The sequence below is a fragment of the Ictidomys tridecemlineatus genome, chromosome 1 (genome assembly GCF_052094955.1).
Source record: "Ictidomys tridecemlineatus isolate mIctTri1 chromosome 1, mIctTri1.hap1, whole genome shotgun sequence".
NCBI classification, from domain to species: Eukaryota; Metazoa; Chordata; class Mammalia; order Rodentia; family Sciuridae; genus Ictidomys; species Ictidomys tridecemlineatus.
In genome coordinates, this window is record NC_135477.1 from 244600386 (window position 1) to 244622958 (window position 22573).

General features: G+C 35.7%; 1 protein-coding gene across 13 annotated transcripts in view; it reads right to left on the minus strand.

Moving 5' to 3' along the window:
* Cplane1 (ciliogenesis and planar polarity effector complex subunit 1) overlaps positions 1-22122 on the minus strand; it is a 140400-nt gene extending 118278 nt beyond the window's left edge. For 10 of the 13 annotated variants that reach the window (XR_013424144.1, XM_078017589.1, XM_078017599.1 and 7 more), the window contains exons 1-15: positions 21971-22122; positions 17202-17331; positions 15272-15404; positions 15042-15161; positions 14487-14719; positions 12674-12780; positions 10930-11086; positions 10296-10399; positions 9002-9184; positions 6879-7128; positions 6561-6713; positions 5642-6411; positions 4867-5075; positions 4589-4669; positions 648-812 (exon numbers count right to left, since the gene is read on the minus strand). Coding sequence is in view for 12 of the 13 variants with exons in the window: in XM_078017589.1 (XP_077873715.1) it covers positions 648-812; positions 4589-4669; positions 4867-5075; positions 5642-6411; positions 6561-6713; positions 6879-7128; positions 9002-9184; positions 10296-10399; positions 10930-11086; positions 12674-12780; positions 14487-14719; positions 15042-15161; positions 15272-15404; positions 17202-17282 (2746 nt within the window). In the remaining variant the exon portion in view is untranslated. Of the gene's footprint in view, positions 1-647; positions 813-4588; positions 4670-4866; positions 5076-5641; positions 6412-6560; positions 6714-6878; positions 7129-9001; positions 9185-10295; positions 10400-10929; positions 11087-12673; positions 12781-14486; positions 14720-15041; positions 15162-15271; positions 15405-17201; positions 17332-21970 lie in introns of those variants that run through there. The other 3 variants (XM_078017547.1, XM_078017592.1, XM_078017596.1) reach the window with 3 other exon arrangements.
* Positions 22123-22573: the final 451 nt, after the last annotated feature.

Sequence of the window (22573 nt, forward strand, 5' to 3'; positions counted from 1 at the left end):
AGTATATACATAAAAACATAAGATTTCCATATTAAAAATAATATGAACTCTATTTAGAAAGATCTGATCTATTTAGAAAGTTCTGCTACTTTGGGCCTTTCAGGCACATTCATGTGTGTGCGGTATATAGCTAACAGCCGATTACCCTTTAATCATTATAAATATATTAAGTGTTCATTCATAAATATTTTCCTCTCTGCTTTCTGTTTAATTTAAATATATGGCTTTGAAAACACACAATCCAGATACTCTACAGTCTCTTACACAAATTAAAGAATACTCAGAATGCCTCAGAAAGTGATTACATGACGTTCTAAACCACTTTCAGCAACATTTAAAGAAAATATAAACATATTAAGGAAAAATACTGGATACCTGATATTGTATCTAATAAATGGGGTATAAGAGAATATTTATATCAGTTCAGCAGGCAATTATTGCTATAATGTGGAGATCTTACAATTAAAAATGAACAAAACAAAAAACTCAGTATGATCCTTGTTACTGAGAAACTGACAGTCCAAAATGTAACATAACTTATTCAATGTTGAGGCAGGAGAGTTGACATTTATGTATAAGCAATGTCTTATAGAATCCCCTAAATATGAATTAACAAGATTAAATGTATTGAGTTTTTAAAAGCATACCTGAACAATCTTCATTTTCTTTAACAGTTAGTTGGGACCATCTCAGTATTTCTCTTACTAGCTGATCACATAATCCTTGAGCATCATTTAAATTATAGCTATAAAGGTAGCAGTATAATAGAGATAGATAATAGCGTATCTGAAAAAAACAGGTCCTTCTTCCTCCTGAAACAGGAAAGAATTAAGCTTACCTTAAAAGCAAATTAACAAGAGAATGCTCTTTGTCTAGTGCTAGGCAAACAGAAGGATACAACTTGTGAAAATTCATCAAGCTGCACACTTGTAATGTATATACCCTTCAGTATCTGGTTTTTGGTCTTTCTGGGTTTTGTTGTTTGTTATTGTGGTACTGGGGATTGAATCCAGGGGAGCTCTACCACTGAGCTACAATTCCTGTCTTTTTTATTTTTTGAAACAGGGCATTGCTAAATTGCTGAGGCTGGCTTCAAATTTGTGATAACTCCTACCTCAGACTTCTGAGTAGCTGAGATAACACGTGTGCATAGTTTCAGAAAAATAACTTTTCAGTTTCATACTTCAATACTTCAGTTTTAAACTTTAATAAAAGATTTTTTTTAATAACAGGTAAGCAATACTTCGTCTTTTTTCAGTTTTACTTTCTTTCATTAAGCCCTAGAATGACTAAGATTTCTTCCAAAGAGAGATGCAAATTCTCATCATCTCAGAACTCAGGTCCACAAATGACTTCTATATCAGGTACCCAGGGTATGGAATAGAAGGAAACATGTCACAATACCCCCAAAGAGCCATTCATATATCCAAGAGATAGTCAAAGAGACTTCGTAAAGGAGAAGAAACAATAAGAATAACCTAGAACATGGATGTGATGGCTAGAACTCCAACAGCCATTTATTCCATGTAATGCGTCTTAAAATTGGAAATAATGCACCAAGGATAACAGAAATACCAAAGGAGTCTGGGTTCTTTTTTTGTTTGTTTTGGGGAGGAAGGGTTACTGGGAATTATGACCCAGTGGTGCTTTACCACTGAGTTACATCCCTAGGCCTTTTTATTTTTTATTTTTGAGATAGTGTCTCACTAAGTTGATTAGGGCCTTGCTAAATTGCTGAGGCTAGCCTCAAACTTGTGATCCTCCTGCCTCAACCTGGATTACAGGTGTGTGCCAAAATGCCCGAAAAGGAACCTGTGTTCTTTTCTTCTTTACCAAAGATTGAACCTGGGGTACTTAACCACTGAGCCATATCCCCAACCCTTTTTTATATTTTATTTAGAGACAGGGTCTCGCTAAGTTGCTGAGGCTTTTTTTGAACTTGTGATCCTCCTGCTTCAGCCTCCTGAGCTGCTGAATTACAGATGTATACCATAGAGCCCAGCAAGCCTGGGTTCTTAATGGTACCCTGGGAACAGCAAATTAGCCCCATCTGCCAAATTCTGGCTTACTTTCATAAGAAAGTAGCCAGGCATGGTGACACCCACTTTAGTCCCAATTACTGAGGAGACTGAGGCAGAAGTATCACTTGAGCCTGGAAGTTCAAGGCTAACATAATGAAACTATTTAAAAAAAAAAAAAGAAAAAGAATTTTCTTATGAAGCCTCTGCCACTTTCTATATTACTAGTAGCCATTCCTAGTGGTTAAAAGTTATAAATAAAATATTCACAATAGAACTCATAATGTATGATATGTCAAGGTCATTGTACTGTCATGTATAACTAATTAAAACAAATAAAAAATTTAAAACAAAAAAAACTCATAATGAAAACTTTTTTTCATCCAGAACTGCCCATCTCTCTGAATGCTACCCTCCTTCATTCAACTGGATAATTCCTAAGTCTGAGAACTACATGAAATTTTTTCAAATGTACTGAATCACAAGTCCAGCTGATCAAACTTATTAAATATTTGTCAACTGTGACTTCCATTTCATTACCTTTGACATTGTTTTGGTTCATCTCACTAATTTCCCTGCTTCTAGGTAAAACCCACAATGTTACACCACAGTCCTACAACTGACCCTTCACAAGCTATCAAAGTGGCTTTTCTAAATGGCTTACACACATATCCTTTGATTTACCATAAGGTCACATCATGATTTGCCCTCAAATTTTCCCTCAAATTGCCCACATGTAACTTCCCATAAAACTATCCTCAGAAATATTCTGAGTCAGAAATGCACTTACAAGGGTTGGTGTGGCTCAGTGGTAGGGCATTTATCCAGCATGCATAAGGCCCTGGGTTCAACCCTGAGTATCACAAATAAATAAATAAATAAATAAAATAATGCACTTATACATCCAACTCATGGAACATCACAGCTTAGCAACACAGTGCACCACAGAGCATCAGTTGTTTACCCTGTGATCACATAGCTGACTGGGAGCTGTGACTCACTGCCACTGGCCAGCATAAGGAAGAGTGTATCTTATATACCATGTACTGCCAGCCCAGAAAATATCAAAATGCAAAATCTGAAGTAAGGTTTCTACTGAAGGTATTTTACTTTAAGGTCATTGTAAAGTTGAAAAATCTTGTTATAGTAGAACTTATCCATTCATTTGAACAGGTCCCTTTCCTACAAAAAAAAAAAAAAAAAAGTCTTAACCATTCCGACTCCATGAAAGACCTTTCTCCACCATCTGTTCTCCATCACCTCTCACTGTCTTATCACCAACATCACCTATGTGTCATATAATCTAGTCCTACTAAACTACTTGTGGTTTGTCAAACTGTCTTGGTTCCTAAGGTCTTTTTTTTTTTTTTTTTTTTAGACTGCTATTTCCTCTATTAAACCATCTCCACTGCCTTAACTGGCCAATTTATATTCAATTTTAAATATCAATCCCCCCAGTTTTTCTCCAGACTGTTTGTGCCCCAAACCTAGATGGTGTAAAATGGTCTTCTGTGCTCCCAGGACCTACCACACAACATAAAGAGAGAAGTTAAAAGTGGGCAATTTGAGGATAAATTTGTTTTTTATTTCAGTTATCCCTAGTCCCTTGTATAGTACTAGGCAGACAGCAGGCACAAATACATACTAATTAAATGATGGATGAATAAATGAGGCATACAAAGCCACAAGAGCCAGAAAATAAATGTAATAATTGGCCCAGCTGGTATTGGTGGTATACACCTATAATCCCAGTGACTGGGGAAAGCTGAGGCAGGAGGATCGCAAGTTCATGGCCAACCTAAGCAATTTAGCAAGGTCCTAAGCAACTTAATAAGATCCTGTTTCAAAAAATAATAATAATAATGGCAGGGGGTGTGGCTCAATGGTTAAGTGCCCAGGGTTCAATACCCAATTCCCCCACAAAAAAGGTAATAATTGGCCCAATCTGACCATGTACTAGTTGCAATCAGGGCTAGCTCCAGGCTTACCAGCTGAGAATTTCTGTTATCTCAGCCACACTCTGAGCCCTATATCATAAAAGATGTTACCAGTTTCTAGAGTTGCTTATGTTTATCAAAAACTCCATGTAAATCATATTTAACCCAACAATATATTTAACCAGCAGGACATTCTTATATCAGTTAAGGACAAGGAGGCTCAGTTCCAGGTTTCCCCAAGAAGGTGGTAAAATATTTGGTCTACAGTTTCGCATTTGGATATGTGTAGTACCTCTATACAACAACAAAAAATAAACATTATTTTATTCAGGATCCAAATCTCATTGGTCTCCATTAACAATCAACCACAGGTTTCAGCTCTAGCAACAACCAAAAACAGGACAAGAGACTTCCCAGAGGTCACTGAAAAGATTCCTAGTGGCACAAATTTCAAGACTAAAAATAATTTTAAATAAGTATTTCTGATAGTCAAGTTGACAAAACAGATGTTCTACCTGGGCATTAGGGTACTGTGAGCACTTTGAATGCTGGAATTATTTCAGAGCTCTGCAGCAAATTAATACATATTCTCACCAATATTATGGCATGTATCATTTTTTAATACCCCCCTACCTGTCTCTTGGGTTTCTTCTAGAGCTTTCTTCCACAGTTGAATAGACTTTTCATATGATCCTAACAGAAAACATTCTTCACCTAAGAAGTTTTTAACCAATAATTAGACATAGTTAATTACATTAATTTATAAAAATTTATTGTTCAAAAATTCAATAAATATATCTCAGCCAGAAAATATTTTGAACAACAAATAAATTGCAGCCAATTAAGAAACCAAAGTCCAGTTAATTATTTCATTCATTTACAGAGATAGATATTCTTTAAAAGACACTGACCATGGATTGATGTAAGTTCTAGGGCCTGGTTCAAGTGATCTCCAGCAGTCTGTAAATTAGCCTGTATATGACATAACAAGGATTTGACAGTAGATGCTTCATTTGCTATATTTTCAATTAACTGTCCGTCACCTTCAGGAATTCTTCGACTTAACTGTGCTTGATACCATAAAGTTTTTTTGTACAATATTCTCCAGAGAGCAATCAATCTGCACATAAAATTAGGTAATCATCAAAACCAAGTTTCAAACTAGTAATGAGTTTAGCTCCCTCATCTTATTTTTCTACCTGTATTCTTCACTGCTATCATAACATATATTGATCTGACTTAAATACATTATGATTAAAAATGCATAATACATATGAAAAAAATCTTAACAAAGTTTTGTGTGTCTTTGGTCACTTTTTTAATAGTACTTAACTAAGTCCAAAAAAAAAAAAAGGAGTGTGCTATATGACATTTGGCATAAATCCTAAAATATTTTTTGATAGGCAAATAAAATTATATATATCTATCAGGTATAACAAGATGTTTTTATGTACATAATAAATTTTGTATGTGTGTGTGGTGCTGGGATTGAACCCAGGGCCTTGTGCATGTGAGGCAAGCACTCTACCAACTGAGCTATATCCTAAGCCCTAAAAATATGTTAGAATTAGTACTAATAGTTTCACAATCTTATATGAAAAACCACTGAGCAGTATACTTTAAAATAATAAATTTTACAGTTTGGAAAATCTAATGGTATTTTAATAATAAATTAGATAATTATACCTGTGACTTGGTTGTTGAACAAGATTTGTTACTTGAGGATGAATCTTGAAAGATGACTTCCAAGACCAGTTTTCCTGAGAACTACTGTCTTGAAACATTTGAAAAATAGATACCACCAATGAATCTTGATCTGTTGTTCTACTTCCATCAGCTGATGCTGAAATAACTTCAGGTTGAAGCTGATATATGCCATCTAAATTGTCAGCTACCATTCTGAGTAAATAAAAGCAGGCAAAAAGTTTCTCTGAGAGTAAGTGACCCTTTTGTTGCTGAGTCAGCAAAAGCTTTATAGTATTTGAGGTCAGTTTTATCAAATGTCTCACGTCTTGCCTATATCTCATATCCCAATACTGGGTGGATAAACACTGATGAAAAAGCTGGAAGATACAAAGTACCCATGAATTATGTTTTGGAATCTTGCTTAAAAAAATACTAAGTTTTGGGAAAGGACACTTTACAAACTGAAGAATGTAGAAAAAATGGGTGATACAAACTACTGTATAATTTAACATTAAACTTTTTTCTATCACATTTTTTGAAATTCCTACAGTCCATGCTGCAAGAAGATTTTTCTGAATAGAATGCAGTTCTGTAATGGTTTTGTCTGTCTCCTTAATATCATCCTTTGCATGTATTGTATCAAACATAGATGCAAATTCCAATCTTCCCTCCTTGGCACTGATAAACAGAGGATCACTTTTTTGGCTCCAAAAAGGAAATAAGGTGTTTGGAAAGTATTTGCCTTCATTAGTTTCTTCTGCTTCAAAGTCCTAAACATAAAGGAAAAGATTACACTTAATACCATTTAAATCTTCATAAGTAGAATCACTGTGATATTCTCAAATTTCTCTTCCCTTTAACAAGTGAAAAACAAAATGTGTTTCCTGGAATATGGTCAGGATGTAATTGTTCAAAGTACCTGAAAATCTGTTTTTTCACTTAACTTTATTGTTTCTTCTGTTTGCAAAAACTTGGGGACAGTAGAATCAGCTGAACTTTCATTTCCTTGCTGTTTTAACAGGCTAGACCTTAGGGAATCCAGTGATTGCAAGTTCAATCCTTTGCCTTTTGGCTATAGATGAAAAGAGAAAAGATTTCCAAGAACAAAATTTATATTTATTCTATTATATGCAATTAAAAATTCTCTGATTGACTGTACATAAAGAACATTACTGTTAGTATAGTTTCGACTTCAAAAAGAAGGCAACATTACCAATGATACCAAAAAGCACTATACCTTAGACAACATCACACTTTGGTATGTTTTCTCAAGCCTCTGGGTTGAATCAAGTAGAAGTGATCTCATGAGCACTGAAGGAGACAGGTTATCAAGAAATCGAAGAGTTGTGATCATGTATCCATCAGAAATAATGAAGTAGGGTAACCGTGAGTGTGCTTTTATAGAAAACCTCTGTCTCATAGGGTCACTATCAGAAGCTGATGAATCTACAGTATTATTTGAATCTTGAAATGTAAAGTGCTGTGGTCTAGCAAACAAACATTAGAATTCAAGAATCAGTAAGAGAAGATCTTTTAAAACAACTATATTATTCCAAAGAAAAAGCAAAATAACATCTAAAAATTACATAATGATAAGAAAGCAAGTAGATGAAAAACACATTAAAATATTAAATGTATACATATCTGTGAAGAAAATATAACATAGTGATTAAACACTATTAAAAGTTTTTAATTTTTCCCCTGGAATTGTGCCATTTACTGTTTTGTTTTTAACAAAATACAATTTATTTCAGAAAAGAATGAAGGTAGTTTATTTTTATTACTAAAGAAAGTTAAATAGTTAACATTCTTTTATAATATATTTAAATATACTTTTAGGGATATAATTAACAGTTCTTAGTATACTTGTTATTAAAGAGGGGTAAGAAAAAGAAACTCAGATGAATGTTTAGAAAGGATAATGATGAGTAAAATTTTATCATCTTTAAATCTGAGTGAATTTCCACTTAAATATACATATATATTGATTTAATGGTATTCCTGGTTCTAATTATTTAATATCACTGCTTATTAAGTTTGAGACTTTATAAAGGAAGTGGACCGGAGTTGAGCGCTTGCCCAGCACGTGTGAGGCACTGAGTTTGATCCCCAGCACCAGATAAAAATAAACAAATAAACTGATAAGAACATAAAAATAAAATAAAATGTTGTGTCTACCAAAAACTGAAAAATAAATATTAAAAAATTTAAAAATTAAAAAATAAAATAAACAAATAAAATGAAGGTATTGTGTCCATCTACAACTCTCTCTCTCTCTCTCTCTCTCTCTCTCTCTCTCTATATATATATATATATATATATATATATATATATAAACATATATATGTAAAGGGAGATAAATTTATGGTACTTTTTGTCTTGTTAGAAAATTAATCAGATTTCTTAACCAGCTTTTTTATTAGCCAAATGGCCTTCAATAGGATACTGGTTAACTGTAGTATACACACACCACAGAAATCTATAGAACCATTAGAAATAATATCTAAAATGGAAAAATATGTAAGAGATGCTATCAAATAGCAAAGTAGTAAAGAGCATATATCATATAGTTTATCTTGTGTTAAAAAAGAAATTAACATTGTTATTATAATAAATGCTACATATATATTTTTTAAAATTTGGATGACAACATACTAAAATGTTAATTGTTCCTCAAGGAATAGAATTATAGGAGCATATCATTTTATACACTTTTCTAATTTCAAAATAATGAATACCTATATACTTTAAATGAGAACCTCACTTAGTGATTTATAATTATGTAACTATATCATCTTACTGCACTTCCTCATCTTCATTTCACAAGGGAAAAAAAATGAGATTTAAAGAACAACTGAACAATTCAATGAAGTAGAAAACCAACATTTGAATCTTGATCCATCTGGCTCCAAAGCCAAACTGCTACCTTATTTCACAATTAAAATTTTAAAACATGGCTAAATTCTAAAGTCTTTTATCCATTACCAACAATTTCCACCCTTTGGGTAGAAGTGCAATCCATGTATAGTTAATTTTGAGTTATTAACTTATCTATATGCTATTCTTTCACAACAATAAAAGTCATATCAGACTTTTATTATCTTTTATATAAAAAACAGATTTGTAGTACTATTGCATATTTAAATAACTTATACTCACATAGTCACAATGTCAAATTTTCACCACGATTAAGCCACAAAAAGAAATAGAAGAAAACTATAAATAAGAAACAGATATTGAGATGACAAACTCAAAGAAAGAAAAAGACAAATTGAAGATGAAATTATTTTTGAAAATACACAGTAAAAGTAATACCAAAAGAGAAAAACTTTTGAAAATAAAACAACTCAAATGTCTCACCTATATGTTATTAGTGGATGAAGAGGAATAAATTCTGCTGGCCCAAATTCAATAGAGCAACCAAATGTAATTAATGTTAGCAATTCACCTTGGCAGGTCAATAACAGCAGGGAACCACGTTTTAACACACAAGCCAGGAAAAGACTATCATGCGTCCAGCTGACATCACCTACCCAATAGGACCTAGAAAGAGCATGGCACATCATGTTTAGATAGGACTTTCTACAATGTATTCAACAGTTTATAATGGGCTGTATCATATAGGAGTGAGATATTTCAAAACACAAGGGTTAAGAAATTGATAGAAAGCAACTGTCACAGCTACTTCATGAATTTTACTTCCTAGAAAAAAGAGCTTGCTCATAGACATCTATTGCAACACTATCCTAACTAGAAATTTATTAAGATTCATAAGCAATTTAAAAATGGAAATACTCCCTGGAGTGAGATGTTTAGTCACATTTTAATTAGAATGAATTTTCTAATGGAGTCTACAACCAAGATCTATGGACAGATTTCAAGGCTGTGCCTGTCCTGCAGCTTGCTAGAGTGCTCAACAGGAGAACTTGTCTCCTCCCAAAGGTGTCACTATCACCACTCTTTTAACTACCTGATAATGTAAATGTTTCACAAGAACAAAAAGCAGCTCTGCCTCATGAAAATGATGGATAACTAACTCAAACTGACCACTGACCCGAGATTAGTGATACTTCTGGGAAGGAACCGTTGGAGAAGGAAAGAAAATGAAGAAGGAGGATTGGGTGACCAGAAAATTCAGAAATAGCACAGAAAAGTATTAAGAAAAGAAAGTCAGGAGCTCTAGGAGAAAATCTTCATACTCTATAATCCTGCATATGTCCTATTGGTAGCTCATGTGACATCCAAAGTAGCCAACAATGTTGCGGCAATACAAGATGCAACCATTCAGGAGGTAATAAATATGTTAGCATGCCTCAGAGAATAATGATCTACTCAGCCCAGGCTTCTTCATTTCAGCCCCTCCAATTACACCCAATACTTCTCTACCTATGTATGATCCCATTCCTTCTAGGACGACATAGAAAACAATGAAAGAGAAAAGATACATTCATGAATTTCCTACTCCCACCAGATCCTTCTGAAAAATTATTAAGGCTTTCCTTATATAAAGCAGCTTTAAGAATTTATCAAGCACAAATGCTTAAAGAAGTAGCCCCTGTCTAAATGATACCTATGGAATTATTAGTGTTCAACTTCTTAAGCTGTTGGAAAAGAAAATGAAAGTACTACTGAGAAAAATAATCAGAATCTGTACCTGACAAGTGTAGCTGGAACCACAGGATTCTTATTACTACATCCTTTAAGGCTACCACAGAGAGTAACAAAATTCACTGTGTTTATAAATAATACCTGAGTTGCCTAGAAGGAAAACAATACCACAAAAACATTATAATTATTTTACTGTAATCATTATTTACAACTCAAAGATCTGACAAAGATCTGTCATTATTATAAACCATCTAGGAAGTCTTTCCAATTGATAAGACAGTACTGACCCCCTACAATTCCTTGCTCTTTTCTATTCCACCTTAAGAAGATCACAGTTACTGTTCTACTCTTCTTTCTTCTTTTCCCTAACCCTCTTTTCACTTCTAAAGAAAAACTTCTGAAAATTATGGCAGCTAACTTAAATAACCGTACTAATCCACATGGCAAGCTGCATTAGAAAACATCAATTTAGGACTGAGTTTAGGGTGTAACTCAGTGGAAGTGTGCTTCCTTAGCAGGTGTGTGGCACTGTATTCAATTCTGGGGGAGCAGAGGGAGGGATAACACCAATTTAAAGAACATTAAGTAATAGGAAAAAAAACTGTCATGAAGGAAAATAAGTCTCAAAGCTGGAGCAAATTCTTTCAGAGTATCTTCCAACACAGATTAGATTTACTGACCTTTGGGTCTGTCTGATTAAGAGTTACTGCTAGGGTGAGGCCATCTCTTGAAAATGCAGAAATTAGTGCTCCTCTTGACTTTATGGATTCACATGTGGGAATCAGACTACTCAGAAGACAATCCTGTTGTGCCCAATGAACATGGTAGGGCAATGACCTAAGAAAGTAATAAATAATTGAACACAGGAAGCATAGCAACACTTTAGAGGGGTTGTTTGTTTTTGAGACGGATTCTCACTATACAGCCCAAGATGGGCTTAAATCCCTAAGTTCAAGAGATCCCCCTAGGGCTGGGGATGTGGCTCAAACGGTAGTGCGCTCGCCTGGAATGCGTTAATGAGTTAAAAAAAAGTATAGAGTCCACTTAAATCCCTAAAAGTGCGCAATTAGGCCTCTTAGAGATGGAGAAGAAAGGGATAGAAAAAGGAAGAGGAGGGAAGAGGGAAGAGGGAGGGGGAAGGAGAAAGAGGAGGGCAGAGGAGAAGGAGAAAGATAAGTTATTTTATCCAGGGCACAAAAGATTAGCTATGAGTCAATTAAACATGTTCAATATCAGAGTTTGTTAATAGAGCCAGGTTTCACAGTCAATCCTAAATACATCTGCTTCAATTAAATGTTTAGATAATCACATTTTATATCATAGCAAACGATTTCACAAGGATTAAAGAAGTTAAAAAGGAAATTTTTTGGATACTGTTAATGTTCTACATTTCATCTGAGTAATAATTACATAGATGTATATATTTGTCAAAGTCTATATTGTTGCACACTTAAGATTTATTGATTGGGGCTGGAATTGTGACTCAGTGACTGAGCGCTTGCCTTGTACATGTGAGGCCCTGGGTTCCATCCTCAGCATCATATAAAAAATAAATAAAAATTTAAAAATGCCCCCATTTGCTATTAAAAAAAAATTATTGATTGAAAAAAAGGTTTTTCATTTCATGTAAAGTATCTTAATAAAATTTTAATAAAGTACTATTGGCATAAAAATTTTTAAAATTTTATTAAATCCTAGACTTTATGAGCTTCTAATGTATTTTTATATTTTATTGAACTTTTTAGAATAAAACTATTTTAATTAAAAAGCACTTGATGGGGGCTGGGATTATGACTCCATGGTAGAGCGTTTGCCTAACATGTGTGAATCACTGGGATCGATTACAACACCACATACAAATAAATAAATAAAATTTAAAATTTCATAAACAACTAATAAAAATATTTTTAAAAAAAGCACTTGAGCCAGGTGTGGTGGCATATGACTGCAATCTTAGTAGCTCTAGAGGATGAGGCAGGAAGATCATGAATTCAATGCCAGTTTCAGCAACTTAGTGAGCCCCCGTCTCAAAATAAAAAATAAAAAAGACTGGGATGTAGTTCAATGATTAAGCACACCTGGCTTCAATCCCTAGTTTCCCGCCCCCCCAAAAGAAGCACTTGAGCATTTAAAATGCACAACAGTATATGTGACTTTCCATAATGTAGTTGTTCTTGTAGCTTTAAGACAAGGAAACTACAGCATGGCTTGTCTTTTACATGTTCTCACTTTCAAAAAGATAAACAGAACAAAAAATAAGAAAAACTTTAAAACATTTAGAAATGAAAGGTGGGAAAAAGGATTTGTGAAGCCTCAGAAACTGAAATTCACACTAACATTTACAAATCTTAATTGCATACAACCAAAAGATAATGATATTTTAAAAGGGACAGAAAATAAGAAAGAAGCAAACATTTACCTCACCTTAAAGGGGTAAATACATTCTCATGCCACCGAATTGCTAGAAACGTTAACTTCAGGCATTCCCCAGAATAAAATGTAAATGAACACAGGCAGCAGTCACCAAATAACTGTAGATAAATTTAATATATTTTAGTATAAAATTAATATGAAAATAAATCAAGGTACAAAAAACATATTTCTCATCATAAATAAACAAATGAAAACTATTGGGACCCTGGTTATATTTTTTTTTTGTACCAGGGATTGAACCCAGGGGTACTTTATCACTGAGGTACATCATAGCATTTTTTAGTTTTATTGAGAGACAGGATCTTGCTAAATTGTTTTGAGCCTCACAAGTCACTGAGGCTGGCCTTAAATTTATAATCCTCCTGCCTCAGCCTCCCAAGTCCTTGGGATTACAGGTGTGTACTACCACACCTGGCAATATATTTTTATTCTTAACATTAAATTAAAAACTAAGTAATTTTTTTTTTTTTTTTTTTGGAGTCAGAGACAGATCCCAAATGGGAAATCAGGTGGGGACTAGGGGTGGAAGAGAGGTTTGGTGTTGGGGATTGAATCCAGGGTCTTATACATGCTAAGCATGTGCTCTACTACCAAGCAACAGTCCAGTCCAGTCCCTCAGGTTGCAGTTTATCTTCTCAAGAACTTCAATAAGGGGTAACAAAAAACTCTAGAGAAGAGGAAATAGTTCTGGTTTTTCTGTAGTACATGAGGATAATTACTGATTAAAATAACCTATGATAAACTTCAAAATGAGAGTATGAAATTCACAACACATAAAAAAAATATTTATTTTGGGGGCAGTGGTTATAGCTCAGGGGTAGAGCACTTGCCTAGAATGTGAGGTATTGGGTTCAATTCTTATCCTCTCATATAAATACATAAATAAACTAAAGGTCATTCAACAAATTTTTAAAAATTTCTTTTAATTTAATTTTTTAGTTACAGATGGACACAATATCTTTATTTTGTTTGTTTATTTTTATATGGTGCTGAGGATCAAACCCAATGCCTTACATGTGCAGGGCAAACGCTCTGTCACTGAGCCACACCCCCAGCCCTCCCAAAAAAAAAAAAAATATTTATTTTTAAACACATAAATACTTATTAAGTTTATTTATTGCATAATATATACATGTATCAAATTACCATAATTTACCCCCATAAAATGCACAAATAGTATGTATCATTTTTTTCCAATTTTTAAAAATTAAACACTGCCATTTATTGTGACTATAAGTCAAAAGTTTTTCTTTTTTGGGGGGGGATGGGGAGCAGTGCTGGGGATTGAACTCAGGGTCTTATACATGTTCTGTAAGTAGTCAATTCTTAAATGGCTATTTTTCTCTTTTTTACTACTTTTAAGTTATATATATTATAGCATCACCCCAATTAGCAGTGGCAATAAAACTTCAAAATGCAATTTCTAATACAGATTAGATGAGATGTTAAGCCACACATGCAGAGTACCACACAGCTATATTAAATATTTTATTTTTAGTTAATAAATCTGTTGTTTCCTGAGTATTAAAAGGTTTATTTAATACCACCAATTCTAGCTTGACAAATTACAAAACAAGTTGTATTTTAAATTAGGGAGGAAAAGTTCTCATTTCTAATAAACACTTGTTTAAATGTGATTCAAGAAGTGTATCTTATCCATACAATAATTTCACAACATCTATGATAATTGATTAGAGACGGACAACTATATCATCACACCCTCCACTAAATAGCTTCTCAGACAGGGTCTGTTCCTAGAGCATGAGATCTCAACTCCTGCCACATCGTCTGCTTTGGATTTTACCTCATTTTCTACAAAAACAGCATTCACTACAGCTTCTTTGTCATCAGTGGAAGGCAAAAGAACTGCTTCTTCAGGTATGATCTGGGACCACTGACCCACCAATACGAGGCTTTTTGAAGATACAATATTCTTTAATTCCAAATATTCCCAAAGAAATACACATCCAGAAGGTGCTATAAGCAGAACTCTTTTTCCATTTCCAGAAACATACAAGTGTAGTCTTGAAGAGCTTCCTAATTAACAAATAAAACAAAACAAATCACCCAATTAAACCTCTAAGTCTAAATTCTCCCAGACTTCTTATATGGCATTAGGAACCCACTTATTGCAGAATGTTAGGCATGCAGACTTTTCTTCAAGTTTTATCTAGGTATCATAGATAAACATAGGTATCACAGAAAAACACTACCAAAAAATTTAAAAACATATATATAGAAACATATATATGCGCAAATGCACACAGAGATACATTTTCAAAATAATAGAAAAATGTTTCATCCTCTTTTCCTTTTGTTTCTCCCAGTTAAACCAACTTAACAAATAAAAAGTCCCCACCTACAGAGGCTTTTATCATTTCCTTAGGCTGTTCAGTTACTTGTAGAGTTTTCAAACAATCTTGATCTTTGTTCCAAAGGAAAAGCTCCCCAGTGGTGAGTACCCCAGCCAACCAGGCATCTGCATTCAAAAGAAATGCAATTCTTAACCTAATGTATCTCTTAATATTGCTCTAAGTTTTTAAAAAACACAGTAAGTTTAGCCTTTTAAAAATATCTGCATTACTTAACCATTACTGGATGTTGTCAGGACAAAAACATTCTTCAAAAAAGTCTGCAGACTAGGAATCTTCTTTGTTCTTCCTGACAGCAAATTAATCTCATTTATGAATTTACCATCCAAAAGAAAAACAGCTTCATTTTCCTAAGAGAAAAAAAAACATGTGAAGGATTAGGTGATTCCAAAATTAATTCAACTTCTTATCTAATGTCTAAATAAATTATGCCAGGGGCTGGGGATGTGGCTCAAACGGTAGTGCGCTCGCCTGGCATGCGTGAGGCCCGGGTTCAATCCTCAGCACCACATACAAACAAAGATGTTGTGTTCGCCAATAACTGAAAAATGAATATTAAAAAAAATTCTCTCTCTCACTCTCTCTTTAAAAAAAATAAAAATAAATAAAGTAGGAAAGATATATTTAAAAATAAATAAATAAATAATTTTAAAAATAAATTAATTAATTAATTATGTCAGAAGGGAAAACAAAATAACACTTAGGAAAGATTGTAGTTTATATCACAAATCATAAAATAAACACTAAAGTTGCTCTTCTATAGTAATTTAAAGATTTTTTATGCCATTTTAAAACTCTTATGGGCTGGGGTGTGGCTCAGTGCTAGAGCTCTTCCCTAGCATGCATGAGGCCCTGGGTTCCACCCCCAACACTATAAAAAATAAGTAAGGTGGCCTAACAGCCACACTGAAATTTCTTTGAAATTTAACATTATAGGAGTATCTTCCAATTCTGCTAGCCAAAACTGTTTCCCACTGCTTAATCTCTTATCAGTTTTAAAAGTAGTATTGGTAAGTTTTTATGATTTACTAGATTAACATGAATATGGCTTCAAAAATTCATAAACCCTTGACACAGATCATCTGTTGATTAGAACAAGTAAGCTGTTTATTTATTTACTTATTTTACTTTTCGATACAGAAGACTGATCCCAGGGACACTTTACCATTGAGCTACATCCCCAGACCTTTTTATTCTTTGACACTGAGTCTTGTTAACTTGCAGAAGTTGGTCTTGAACTTGTGATCCTCCTGCATCCGTCTCCCAAGTCACTGGGATCACAGGTGTGCACCACCATGCCCAGCAAAAGTAGGCTGTTTTGAATGAACCTTGGTTTTGTACATCCTGGAGGCAAGCAGCTTCTGAGAATCTGTCAGAAATGCAAACTACACAACCCTCCAAAAGATGCAGAATTGGAAACTTGGTGGTGTTTTTTTTTTTTTAATTTTAATTTGTTATATATGATAACAGAATGCATTACAATCCACATTACACACATAGAGCACAATTTTTCAAATCTCTGGTTGTACACCACAATCTGTTTTAATAACCTGTTCAGATGATTCTGATGTGTCATAAAGATTGAAAATGCCTGATAATTAGTGATAAAATTTCTCACAGAAAACTTGACATTTTATTTATTTCATTAATCACTATTTATTATATATAAAACACACACACACACACACACACACACCACTTTCCCTAAGGTAAAGAACCTACGTTAGATTTTATGAATGGTGTTCCTGGATTATTGACACATGTGGCTCATCTCTTCTGTCTTAGCTCTGATGAGCCAGAGTCATGAAAATCACAGTAGTAAGAAACACTCCAATATTCAACTAGAGGAGTTTCAGGAGACTAAACATTTCCTTTTGATATATACCATCTTACCCTACTTAAACATAACAAAGAAAAAACTTTTCTGAAAGTAAAAATTTTCTTCTAGACAGACCACCTAACTTTCTGAAGCTAACTTGCTTGTAACAAAAACAAAACACAAGCAAAACCCTGTTCGGGGGGGCAAGAAATTCTCTAAAATTGCTGCTAGATTTCTTTGAGCTTCTAGGACATCCTATATCTTACAGAAAAAACACACACACTTAACGTATATAAAACTGGTATTGTATGAGCAAGGAAAAACTCACCTGTCCCAACCAGGAAATTCTAGGCCAGGGTTTTTTCTGCTTGATACTTGTTGATGTCAAAACTTCTAATCTTATCTCCATGCTTGTTGAGATATCAATGGCTAATTAAGTAAAAACCATTCATAAGATGCTGAAAATAATAGTAATAATAGTTTATTAAGCATCTAAATTTAGAATTTTCATAAAGTTTTGATAATTACTTTTTCAATAGCTCAAGTAAGTTAACTCTTTTTTTTAAAAAAAAATATTTCTTAGTTGTCAGTGGACCTTTATTTTATTTACTTATATGCAGTGCTGAGAATCAGCAGAATACAGTAGCCTCACACATGCTAGGCAAGTGCTCTACCACTGAGCCATAATCCCAGCCCTGTAAGTTAACAATTTAAGGTAAGACACTGAGGAATCATTTAATATCTCATGTCTTAAATAGCCAGGCAAAATGTATTTGGCCTCTTAATAAGTTATTTTTCATACAATAAAGATAAATATGAACTGGGAAGGATCCTGATGACAAAGTTTCTATCTATGTCATTTCCTTTGCTCACTGTGGCAGACTGCGATTGGCAAAGATGGCTACAATAAAATCTATTTTTGGGGGGGGTACCTGGGATTGAACTCAGGAGTATTAAACCACTGAGCCACATCCCCAGCCCTATTTTGTGTTTTACTTAGAGACAGGGTCTCACTGAGTTGCTTACGTCTCATCATTGCTGAGGCTGGCTCTGAACTCACGATCCTCCTCCTGCCTCAGCTTCCTGAGCAACTGGAATTATAGGTGTGCGCCACCGTGCCCAGCCCAAAATCTTGCATCTCAAATGCTTATACTGTGACTTTGATACATTTCCCACTGAGTGCTGTGGTCTTTGCCTCCTCCTCTGATGTAGGGCCAGATTTTATGATTATATGACTAAGAGAGTACAATGGAAGTGATGCTATGCATTTTCTAAGGCTAAATCATAAAAGATAATACACCTTCTACCTTGCTCCTAGGAATAATTACCCATGAAGCACCAATCACTGCATAAGCCATCTAATGCCCAGAGCCCACCAAGCTGTGGGAAAGCCCCAACTAGCTCAAAGAAAAACAAAGTCCTGAGATAGCATGAAGTGAAAGATGCCTGACAAGCCCCACACTGAGTGGGGTGGGATGGCTATGGCAGAGGCCAAGAATAGTCCATTAGAGCCAAGCAGAGTGAAGAGGATACTCAGGTGAAGGCCCTAATATGCATGAGGCATGAGAGTACAGGCAGAGTGGGACAGCATAACCTTGGGAGAATGGCCATTAGGAGAATCTTGGAAGGATGATCACACAGTTGGACAGCCCTGCACAGTAAGCTAGGGCCCAAGTAGAAAGAGGACACAGAAATCATTGTAAAAGGGAGTTTCACTGACCCAACTGAGAATAACTGAGCATCAAAATGAATTTTAAGCTGGTGCAGTATCACTTGCCTATAGTCTCACCTCTTTGAGAGGCTTAGGCTGAGCAACAAAGCAAGACCCCATCTCTAAAAACAAATAAAGTATTATACTAATGTATTGAAATAGGAAACTGAATCCACAAAAATGAATAAATATGACATTTGATGGAAAACAAGATATTTGCATAGGAGCAAGGCAGACTCCATTTAATCCAATGATCAAAATGAATGCTATTAGAAATGGGAGAAATGGAAATCATGTGCCAACTAATAGGTGAAATGAGAAGACCTCTGGACATATGTTGTAAAAATGTATAACCTGAATCCAATCAAAAGGAAACATCAGATAAGCCCAAACTAAGGGATGCTACAAAATAACTGATCTATAAGCTTCAAAGGTATCAAGGTCATGAAAGTCATGAAAAGGCTGAGGAAACAGTCCCAAAAAGACCAGATGACTAAATGCAATGAGTAACTGTAGACTTCATCATATTATAAAGAGTAATATAATGGACAACTGGGAAAACTCGAAAATGAAGAGAAACTAGGAATTCAATGGTTGTGATGCATTCGTTTTCTCATGTGAGTGGTTTTCCTGCAGTTAGGCAGGAGAATATCCTTGTGTATTTAAAAAAAAAAAAATACACACTAAACATTTAAGACCTTAGGTTCAATCTCTACCCCATTAAAAAAAAAAACAAGGAATGTGTTTGAAGGAACACATCTGGGATAGTGAGCAATAAGTGCTCAACATGTTATAGCTTACTAATGATTATACTGATAAAAGTGGCAGATGTGGAAAGTTACCATTTTGCAAACATTATAGGAAAACTGATTCTTGGGCCACATTTATCAACAACAGATGCTAAATCAAGCAGAGTAGAAGTCTGATAAGGAACGGGATATTTACATAGTCTGCAAGTATCTCCCTACAAATTACTTATTAATTTGAAAAGAAAAACTAGTAGTACAATGGAGAAAAGGAATAACATCTTAACCATATAAGGGGTAGACATGATGCTCTTCTAGATGTTATCATCTGAAAAAGGATAGATTTGCTTATATAGTATTCCAACCTCAAAATGCTAATCTAAGTCTATTCATTAAAAAAAAATTCAGAAAAATGACACCAAATAATGGGTTATAATTTCTTAAAAATGTCAGTGTCATGAGAAACAAAGGTTCAGGAGTTGTCTCAAGTTAAACATGATTGGGACTGGGACTGTAGCTCAGTGGCGGAGCACTTGCCTAGCATGCATGAGGCACTGGGTTTGATCCTCAGTACCACATAAAAATAAACAAATAAAATAAAGGCATTCTGTCCATCTACAACTACAAAAAAAATTAAATTAAACATGATTATCTATTCAAGGTAAGTAAATGGAATAATTCTCTGTACTGCATCCTGCAACAGAAAAGAAAATACGCTATAAAGAACATTATTCTGGGCAGATGAAGTTGTGGTTCAGTGGTAGAGTGCTTGCCTAGAATGTTCGAGGCACTGGGTTCGATTCTCAGCACCACATAAAATAAATAAATAAAATAAAGATATTGTGTCCAAACACAGTTAAAAATATTTTTAAAAAGAACATCATTCTGAGACAGGCGTGTGCAATGGCACATGCCTGTAATCCCAGCAGTTCAGGAGGCCAAGCAAGGCAGGAGGATTGAGAGTTCAAAGCCAACCTCAGCAAAAGGGAGGCAGCTAGGCAACTCAGTGAGCCCTTGTTCCTAAATAAAAATATAAAATAGGTTATGGTACCAGTACCATGCTGTTCAAGAGCTATGTAATGTTTTGAACAATCAATTATATATATATATATATATATATATATATATATATATAAAATAGGGATGAAAATGTGGATCAGTGGTCCAGTGCCCCTGATTCAATCCCTGGTACCCACCTCCAAAAAGCATTATTCTGACAACTGGCAAAATTAGAATATAAACTACAACATAGATAAAAGTGATGTGCCAATGCTAAATTTTCCAAATTTGACAATCGTGCTTGATTATAAAAAAGAGCATCATTGCTCTAAGGAAATACATGTTATATTGAGTATTATAAAGATGAATACGTGAATGCATGACATACCCAACCCACTCTCAAATAGTTTAGGAAAAAAAAAGTATTTTGAAAGTCAAAATGGCTTCTAGATAGCATATGTATGCACATGTATAAACAGAATAAAGCATGAACAAATATAAACTGGCTAATCTGGGGGGGGGGGAAGTAGAGTACTTTAAATTATTTTCTGTAAATGTGAAATTATTTTAAAATAATTTAAAAAGACAATTGGGGAAAATTGAACATGATTCAATAAGACATTAGAATATATCAGTGGCTATTCTAACAGACTTGAGTCTACTAGTCTACTGGATGGTGTCAAGGAATTAATGTTAATTTTGGTGCTGTGTGACAATTCTATTATGGCACATATGTATATATTTTTTAAAAAGGAGTCCTTACATCTTCTAGGTATCACAGATACAGTATATACTTAAGAATCTACCTGAGGGATTTGCTTTAAGATACTCCAGACGTATATACTTAAGATCTTCAATTAAAACATAAAGGATACAGATAGTTAATCACTTTAGATTTTGAGGATGGAGCCATGAGGACTTCCATCTTGAAGAACTCTAAAAATCACCTCTTGTTATACAGCGGCTGTTTCTGCTACATACTGCACTGCCTCTCAAAACACTAATGCTAGTGGATGTTTAAAAACAAATGTCACCGAACAAAAATAAAATTAAAGAAAAATCGATCCCACAAAATATATTAGGAGGAGTAATACAATACAAAGGTCTACAGGGGCCGCCTTTCTTGAAAACAAATCGGTGAATGCAATTTCAAAGGACTAATTCAAGTTCTGCTTTCCACCGCAGACACCCTAGGAAATCGCATCCATACCTCAGTGTTCACTTTACCACCAACCAGGGTCACCAGTCGGTCTCCTGGTGACGCTGCGGCAGCAGTCACCCCAAGGAACCCTCGGGGGCGTCCCTCGGGGCCTACGAAAAGGCTCGGCTGCAACCAAGAGGTGCAGGGGTGCGGGCCCAGGCCTCCCGCGGGCACGCAGAGGGACCTCCCTGTCTCAGGACCCGGCGGCCGCAGCGCGAAGGGACCAGGGCCGGGGTGGCGGGGGACCTGGCTGAGGAGGCTGGCAGACAACAGGAGGGCGGCCGCATCGCCAGGGGCCAGGGCCGGTCGGAGGCGGGAGACCGCAAGGGCGAGGGAGGCCTCGGACGCGCACGGCGGGAGGTATCGGGACCTAGGATGCCCCGGGCGGGCAGCGAGGGGCGGAGGCCGGGGGCCTGCGGGAGGGACGTGCGGGTGGTTACCTGCACCAGGGCCGGGCTCCTCCACGGCTGGGGCGGGGACGCGGGGACGCGGACCCGTGGCTGCAGACTCCCGGCGGAAAGCGCCGCTACGCGAGCCCGCGTCCTGGAGACGGTGGGCGGGGCCGTGCGGCGCCTGCTCCGAAGGCGGGCCCTCCTCCTGGCTCCGCCTTCCTGCTCCTCCTCCACCAGCCCTGGGGACCCCGCCCCTGGTCCTGCACGCCCGTGGGCCGCCGGCCCGCAGTCCTGGGTCTCCTCCTTCGTTCGCCCCGCGCGCATCAGCTTGCTATGGCCCAACTGTCTTGGGCTCCCCATCCGTGCCTCCCTCTGATACTACTCTTCCCCTGCCCAGGCACTGTGCAGAGGTTTGCAGGAGAACTCTCCACAAGCCCGAAAATAAAGGGGTCGTGCACTGCCCTCCAAGACTACATAGGTACCTTAGAACACCCAAGAAAACATTTTCCTTGATGACTAATGGTAGTGAGCATTTTTTCGTGTATTTATGGGCCATTCGTATTTCTTCTTTTGAGAGGGTCTATTCAAATCCTTTCCACATTTTAAAAAATTGCTTGCTTTTTTGTGATTAAGTTCTTTTTATGTTCTGGA